Here is an 8,306-nt window from a genome sequence, read left to right as displayed (position 1 = left end):
ACGACTGCCCCCAACTCATGTCTGGCGGCGAAATGTCCGGCGGCGAAACGTCCCGGCGGCGAATCGGTTGCGGCGAAACGGTCCGCGGCGAAATGTCTGGCGGCGAAAAAGTCCGCGGCGAAACGGTACGGCGGCGAAACGGTCCGCGGCGAAACGGTGCGGCGGCGAAACGGTCTGCGGCGAAACGGTCGCGGCGAAACGGTCGCGGCGAATCGGTCGCGGCGAAATGTCCTAGACCCGTTTTTGGTGTAGATTAAGGGCATCAGGCACTTTTCCCGAAATTTCTTATATTATCTATGGCACGTAACTAGAGAGCCTTGATATTAAAGCTATCAATCTCTCAATATCAAGGCTCTCTACACGTAACCATTTAATATAGGTCTTTGAAGAAATCTAATATTACCATAGAACAATATATTACGAACTAATATTAGGTTTATTCGTTTTGACAAAAAGTGTACGTTTTGAAATAGTGTAGTTGTACACTCTGTTTTAAAAAAGTGTTACATCAGTGAACACTTTCTTCGCACCGACCGAAGAGCAGTTGTAGCCACGTGTAGCCGATGCCGATGTAGGTGATTTTTATCATTTCTTATTAGCATAGTTATTAGCGAATATAGTAAAGTTGATTCTTTATTGCAGCTGATTAATCTACGGGCATCAGGCACTTTTCCCGAAATTTCATGGAGAAAAAAAAAAAAAAACCAGGTACAATCTTTAATCATGGTTACGTGCCTGCTGTGTTATCACTTATATTATCTTATTTTTACAGTGGCCCATTTTACAGATCCACCCCCCCCCCCGACCTAAAAAATAAAAATTGATAAGCTTTCGATTGCCAATGACGCCAAATATTATTAAAATTATTAATTACAAGTACTATAAATACTACATTTATATTTAAAAGTATTAAATTAATAGAAACAATTTTTTTTATTATGAAAGTCTTGTCTTCGAAATAATTACATTTATGAAATTAAAAATATGTTTTGTACTTTGTACCCGGTTCATTCAAAACGATTTAAAAATTTCACTGTGATAATACAAACCTATTATTGGTGAATTACTTCCATAAATGTTATAACTTATAATTTTAAATTTATAGTAATGTTGAATAAAAATTAGGTAACAATTTCTTAATAAAATGAACACTTGTGCTTGCAATTATAAATTAATTAATATACTTACTTTAAATTCAAAGTATAATCAAAACACATTTTTGTCTTCGCACCGTAAGTTATTGTTGAGTTATAATATACTTCTAATAAATAAATAATTAATTAAATTGTAAATTGTAATTTAGATATTTGGTCCAAGTATCAACATGTAATTCTGCCACGATCAGTTTCTAATAGTTCTGTTAGAACTGAGAAAAGCCGTTTAAAACAACTCCTAATAAGATCTTTAAAAATTGCTTCAATGGCTTTTGGTGTATCATTAATAGCATTTGGAGGATATTCACTAGGTAGTATATTTTTTCTTATTATTTTTCAACATGTACTTGTTTTTAACATTACAAATTTAATATATTATTTTAATAAAAACAATATAAAATAATATTAATGATAATTTTTAGTTAATATTTACAAATTAATTAGTTATAATTGCATAAACAAATTCTAAAATTTTATAGTCAAATGTGTTTAGCTTGATATTTTTACCTATTGTAATATTAAGCAAACCTTCATCTTAATATTCATGTTATACATCTAATTAATATCATAAATGTTCTAGTTCTACATTCTTGGGGGACTTAAGCTCTCGCCAACATCTGCCTATGCGTAGCAACATTGTGTTTTATCCCATTTAACCGATTTTGATCTTCCAAATTTCATGTGAAATAATTACTGTGACCGTAGGCGCAAATAGCGTTTGAGATTTGGGGGTGGCTAATAGGGCTAATAGGGCCTTACTTTGATAATATTGAATAAGCTTAAAACAATGTAGGAAATGTTTGGGGTGGCTATGGACATTTTTTGGGGGGCTTAGCCCCTAAAGCCACCCCCCTATTTGCACCTATGACTGTGACATTAGAATAGAATTGGTAGAAAATCATTAGTCAACACTCATGGTATTTAAAAAACGGAATCCAACAGCACAATTTTAATTCTAGTATTCTACCATCAATTTTTAATGAATCTTTTAGATGCACAATTTATTAATTTTTATTAAAATCATTGAGGGACATTTTTTAGAAGGTATACTTAATACTTATTTCAAAAACCTTTAAGAATAAAGAATACTAACTTAAAGAATACATTTTTATTTTGGTAAAATCGTAGTGTTTGAAGATGATGAATTAGTTCAAAAAGGAAACAAAAATATTCCACTCATCATTAAAATTTATGAACGGTTATGTTTTAAAATAGAATTTTATCATAAGGTATGTTATATTTTTGGATTTTATTACAAATTATAGCATTGATTATATAATATTACTAGTTATGATTATAAATTCATCAAATTTCTTGATTATATTTTTGTTTTTATTTAAATGTATATTATATTACTTAGATGTTTACAATTCCTGCAACCAAAAAATTATTACCCGATTCATTACCAGATTATTATGATAAACCTCAATATACACTTGTGTTAGAGATTACTGATCTTCTTGTACATCCAGAGTGGAGTGTAAGATAATAATACTCTAATAAGTTTAATGTTTTCTAATTAATAATTAAATTGTATTTTCAGTACAGTACAGGTTGGCGGTTTAAAAAGAGGCCAAATGTTGATTATTTTTTGGAAAGAGTTGGAAAGATTTTTGAAGTAGTTGTTTACACAGCTGAAAATGGTTATGTATGTTAGTTTTTGCATTAATGTATATTATTTGGACTTATTAAAATGTATTTCATATATATATTGTTTATTGTTTTGTTATTAAAGATTGCTTCTCCGATATTAGATGAAATTGATCCTAAAGGTTGGATTCAGTATCGCTTGTCACGTCAATGTACTGAATTTCGAAATGGTCAATTAGTAAAAAATATTGAAAGAATTAATCGTGATTTATCAAAAGTCATTGTAATAGATTGGAATACAAGTTGGACACAACTTCATCCTTATAACACTCTAATTATACCTAGATGGAATGGTGATGAAAATGACAACTCGCTTATTGACCTTGCAGACTTCTTAAAAGGTTTGATTATACCGTAAAGTTTTTTAACAACTTCCAAAAAAAGTTTTTGTTTATGAATGTGACTTATAAATGTTCTTAAAATTAAACAATAGTTATTAATATATAATTATAGTGATATTTGAAAAAGAAGAAAAAGATGCAAGAGACATTTTAAACAGATATAAAAAATATGATGATCCTATAAAGGCATTCCGAGAAGATCAAAGAATATTAAAGGTAAAATTATTATATCAAATTCTATTTCTATTTCATTGCGATTGATATTTAAAATCAATATTTTTACTAGTATGAACAACTTTGTAATTGAACAGTAAATCAAGTGTTATAGCCTATAGGTTAGGTTCATTTGTCTTTGAAATTTAATTTTTTTAGGAAGAAACCAAGGATGAAGAAGAAAAAGAACAGGAAATAAATAAAATAGAAGATAATAATAAATCATGGTTTTCATGGATATCGTGGATTTATTGAATAAAGATTTAATATATATATATCAAAAACACACAATACAATTTTTTGTACACAATGTATGCTTTGTGTGTATGTTAATAAGCACGTTGCATACCTTATAACATGTGGATTTTAATAATTGAACAGAAATCAAAAATTAATTTGATTTTAACCATAATATTGATCATATATTTTTGTATCTTTATTTTTATTCTCAACTAATATATTTAATATACATATTTATTTATATACGTAATATAAGCTAGTATTACAAATAATTTAAATTGTATTCTATATTATATTTTGCTTTAACTTGCACATACTCAAAATACATAATCAGATGTTGGTACTGCATCATTTACTAATTTTGTATAATATTTATATATCGTTATTAATAGTTGATTTCTTGTCATGGTTTAAATTCTTAATATTCTGGATACTTTATATGTATTATTACAGACTATGATATTCTACTAAAATTCTATTAAAGCTCTTACAATATTATAAGTATAAACATACACACATTATTTATACCTTGTATATAAGTATATTTATCATTTTAATTTAGTTATTGTTGTACCTATAGTCTATAGCAATGTTTCTCAACCTGTGGTACGTAAAAACCTCATAGGTGGTACGCTAAGAAAATCTCCTCTTATACAAGGTGATTCACCAATAATGCTAAATGTTACTCAAATACCGGTTTTTGAATTTTTAAATATTTTTTTTTGACCATATTTTCAAATTCTTCGTATTGCTTAAGGGGAGTCCTGAAGATACAAACTACTGTTTTTCAATTAATGAAAACAGTTATTTGTACATACATGGTTAAATTTGGATGAAATTATAGTAGGCAGTGGCGTAACGAATCATGTTTTTCAGAAGCAATTGCTTCTGGATTCTGGGGGGTGATAGTGAGTCATAACTAGTGATGTAAATTTTCATGAACATTTTTTTTGGTGAAAATTTTGTAATTTATCATAATAATTTCTATTCAAATAAATCTTTTGATATTATATAGTTGTAGTATATTTAACCTTCATAATTATATTTTAAAATGTGTACTTTTATTAGCATTTACCCATTTTAATATAATGTTGGTATTATTCTAATGAACATAATATTGTATTCAAAATACAAATCATTAAATATTATATAATAATTATAATATATACCCATATCAATATATGATATTTCTTGGTAATAAATGTGCATTTTTATCTTTTCTTAAAAATGTTGTATTTTTACTTCAGTATTAATTATGAGTGTACAATCGTTTTGTTACAATTATTGATTTTTCAATTTTTAACGGAGGTAATTTATTGTTTGAGTCACTTCCTCAATTTTACCCAAATTATATTTTTTTTTTTATTTTAAGTGTTTTGTTTGACTCTGACATTATACTTGTTACAATGTAAATAAAAATGAAACAGTAATTTTATAAAGTATTTAAATATATTTAAACTTAAAAATTAATTAATTTAAGAAAAGTAAAAAAAAAAAATGTTCAAGCTTACATTTCTAGTCATAACCTTATTAAGCCCACATACACTGTCAGAATTTGAACTTTATTTTGGGTGCTACCCCAATATGAGTATCGTACTTATCAGTTAGAGTAGGGTGGTGTTTCTCATAGATAATTTGTTCGCTTCCATATGATTTAAAGTTTGTTACGCCACTGATAGTAGGTATATGTATATTTAAAAAAGAACAACAATAGGTATAAGTATTTTTTAATATACCTATTATAATTTACCATCCAAATTTGACCATGTATGTACAAATAACTGTGTTATTATGTTTTTTTAAATTTTTTTGATATATGCCTTAAGAACTACTTTCGTAAACCTTTGTTTTAAATTTCTGATCATTTGCTATAAAAGTTGAACTTTTTATCAATTTTTTATCTACAAAATAATTTGCAAATTTTGAATTTTGGCCAAATTTAAACTTAAAATGCTTATAATAATATATATATTGACAACATTTGTCAAATTTTAATTTTAATAATTATTTTGTAGTTAAAAATGTATAAAATGTTCAACTTTTATAGCTAAAGATTGAATATTTTAAACAAGGTTCCACGTAAATAGGTTATATACAGAGTGTATCAAAAGTCTTCATCCGATTTCAGAAATTTATATTTATATTAAAGAAGATTTAATTAGTTTGAAGATATAAGGGTGAAATAAAGTAAAATATATTCTTAAAATTAGTTAAGTTTTATTTAATTTGGTTACAAATGTTCAATATGACCCCCACCGGCCCGAACCCAAACGGTCGAATGTGGGAGGTCTAGCTCTAGGCCTGCACGACGTGTAGACTTCTGTGGACTCCGAACGAAATTTTATCGAACACGCTCGATGTTTTCGTCAGAGGTACGATGTCGACTTGAGCGTTTCTGTGCACACAGACAACCACTTTCTTGGAACGTTTGGTGCCAACGTCGAATGATTTTTGAGCAGTTGGAGCTTCAGTTCCATAAGTTATTCGAAAATCACGTTGAACGGTTATTACCGACTCGCACTTGTTGAAACGTAGAACGCAAAACGCTTTCTGTTGCGGAGTCGCCATAACGAAACAAACTAACGGTTCCTAGTTCACTAAACATAACGGTGCCAAATTTATCAACTAGATAACTTAAAATAAACTTGGTTATCTAATCTTTCCAGTAATACATTGGTCATTAACCTGCGATTAACCGTGGCCGAACTATATCAGTGCGTAATCGGATGAAGACTTTTGAAACACCGTGTATAAATTACTTTATTCACAATAATATCATCAAATATACTTAATATCATAGCGGCTGACTGACCGTTTTCGCTCTGAATCGTTTTTCTTATACAATGATATTATATCATTGAATTCAAATTTAACACCATCCACTTGTAACCTACTGTACAGAAGAGCGACCTCCACTTACCCACTTTAAAAAAAATCATATTTGTGTTATTATGTATTACGTATTTAGGAGTATTATCATTGAGTATAGATAGTATCTATACTATCTATACTCAATGGTATTATAATTGACAATTTAAAACTCCTCAAGAAGAAGAATATCAAAAATTAAAATGCACTGTCTCTCGAGTATAAGTAACGCCTATGATTTCTAATATTTACTACAGTAACCATAGGTGGTCTTAGGATTTGGGTTTTGAAATAAATTTAATTTCGTACAAATTTTAAACATAATGAACGAGCCCGTGGAGCTTCCACCGGTAAACTTTTTCACTAAACGCCGGTTTTTAATAAATAGGTGTACCCATCATTCTATAAATAATTTTAACTACGTTTAGTATAATATTAACATTTAACTCAAGTAAAACTGAATTTAACTACGACTTTACCTTGGGCATAACTTCGACCAGCCGGAGCCACATCTTATATTGGTTGACTTCACGCATGAAACTTAGCACGCTAAATTCTGCGTCAGCAGCTAATTTAAGTCGTGGACAAAAATCAAATTAATTGAAAACTTTACTTTAATTTAATTTAAATACTATAATATAAAAACCAAAGTTAAAAACTTATTCGATACAATTATTAAAAAAAATCACTGTCCAAATATTACAATCTAAATAAACTAATTTTATTCGATTAAACATTTACAAAGTGTTTACCCTCATCAAAAATAAACAATATATTCACAAAATAATAACAATATTTATAGTCAGCACGTACCTGTAATATATAAATAGACATAATATAATACGTATGCCCCCAGTATCGGGGCAATACCGATAAAATGTTAAAAATAGTTAATGGCTTGTTAAAAGAATAAATATGAATGATATTCACTGTATTGTAATTCAATATTGTAAACAACAAGTTACTTAATACCACTGTGCAAATAGATCACGATTATTTTAAGATCCTGGATTATTATGAAAATATTCATTTTTTCAGTCGGTTTTGCCCCGTGTTCCCCTACTTGTTTAAATACATAATACAGATTTAACGACTATTTTTTAGATTCTGAGTGAAACGATGAATATATTGATTTTTCAATGATGTGTGTTTTTTTTTATTTTATTTTTTATTTTTTTTGTGTCTGTCATCACCTTTTAACAGTACCTTTTCTGATAGGTAGGAAAGTGAATCTAGTTGGTACTTTGGGGTGTCAAAAGTAAAAATTCCCCAGTAGTTTTTAAAAGCTACGCGAAAAACAAAAGAAAAATTAAGGAAAAACAGGAATTTTTACGCACAATCTGTTTTCGAGAAAATCGATTTTGGTTTTTGGTACAACTCTAAAACAAATGACCGTAGGTACATAAAATTTTGACTGAATGTTTTTATTAGCATTTTCTATGCACCATAACATTTTTCAAATATTTTGATTTATTTTCAGCTGTTTGCGGACATTTTCAGTTTCCATTTTATTTAATTTTTTTTCTATAAATATCAATAAAATTTTATTTGTTGGTTAAAAAAGCTTGAAAATTTAATAGAAGGTTCCTAATATATTGTTTCAAAGGCAGATGAAAAAAATTAAAAATCCATAGTCACAATTTTTTTTATAACTATTTTAGTTATTTTTTTGTGATTGTATAATATTATTCGTGGGTACTTGAAACTTCTAAAGTATACTATTATATATCTATGATAGTACCACGATTTGTTGTTGATGTATAACGCGTTATAAGTACCTAATGGATATTGTGATATGATTAATTTGGAATTTATTATAATTTATAGATACAAGATACCT

At 28.2% G+C, this 8,306-nt stretch overlaps 1 protein-coding gene across 1 annotated transcript; it reads left to right on the top strand.

The window, feature by feature from the left end:
* Positions 1–822: 822 nt before the first annotated feature.
* Positions 823–4,119, top strand: LOC100161050 (mitochondrial import inner membrane translocase subunit TIM50-C). The gene is made up of 8 exons (XM_001949042.4): positions 823–1,232; positions 1,304–1,465; positions 2,283–2,383; positions 2,515–2,634; positions 2,698–2,802; positions 2,890–3,145; positions 3,258–3,361; positions 3,518–4,119. Exons 1-8 carry the CDS (start codon positions 1,145–1,147, stop codon positions 3,611–3,613), a joined length of 1,032 nt encoding a protein of 343 aa, XP_001949077.2. The 5' UTR covers positions 823–1,144; the 3' UTR covers positions 3,614–4,119.
* The last annotated feature ends 4,187 nt before the right edge of the window (positions 4,120–8,306 follow it).

The sequence above is a fragment of the Acyrthosiphon pisum genome, chromosome A1 (assembly GCF_005508785.2).
Source record: "Acyrthosiphon pisum isolate AL4f chromosome A1, pea_aphid_22Mar2018_4r6ur, whole genome shotgun sequence".
NCBI classification, from domain to species: domain Eukaryota; kingdom Metazoa; phylum Arthropoda; class Insecta; order Hemiptera; family Aphididae; genus Acyrthosiphon; species Acyrthosiphon pisum.
This window is presented reverse-complemented; position numbering and strand designations above follow the sequence as displayed.

What these genes read in the sequence shown, in the direction of transcription:
- LOC100161050 (XM_001949042.4), top strand. Translation starts at nt 1,145, where the DNA reads ATGAACACTTGTGCTTGCAATTATAAATTAATTAATATACTTACTTTA. An exon ending in AAATAGAATTTTATCATAAG is followed by an intron (nt 2,384 to 2,514) that starts GTATGTTATATT and finishes TATATTACTTAG; the next exon opens with ATGTTTACAATTCCTGCAAC. An exon ending in ACACAGCTGAAAATGGTTAT is followed by an intron (nt 2,803 to 2,889) that starts GTATGTTAGTTT and finishes TTGTTATTAAAG; the next exon opens with ATTGCTTCTCCGATATTAGA.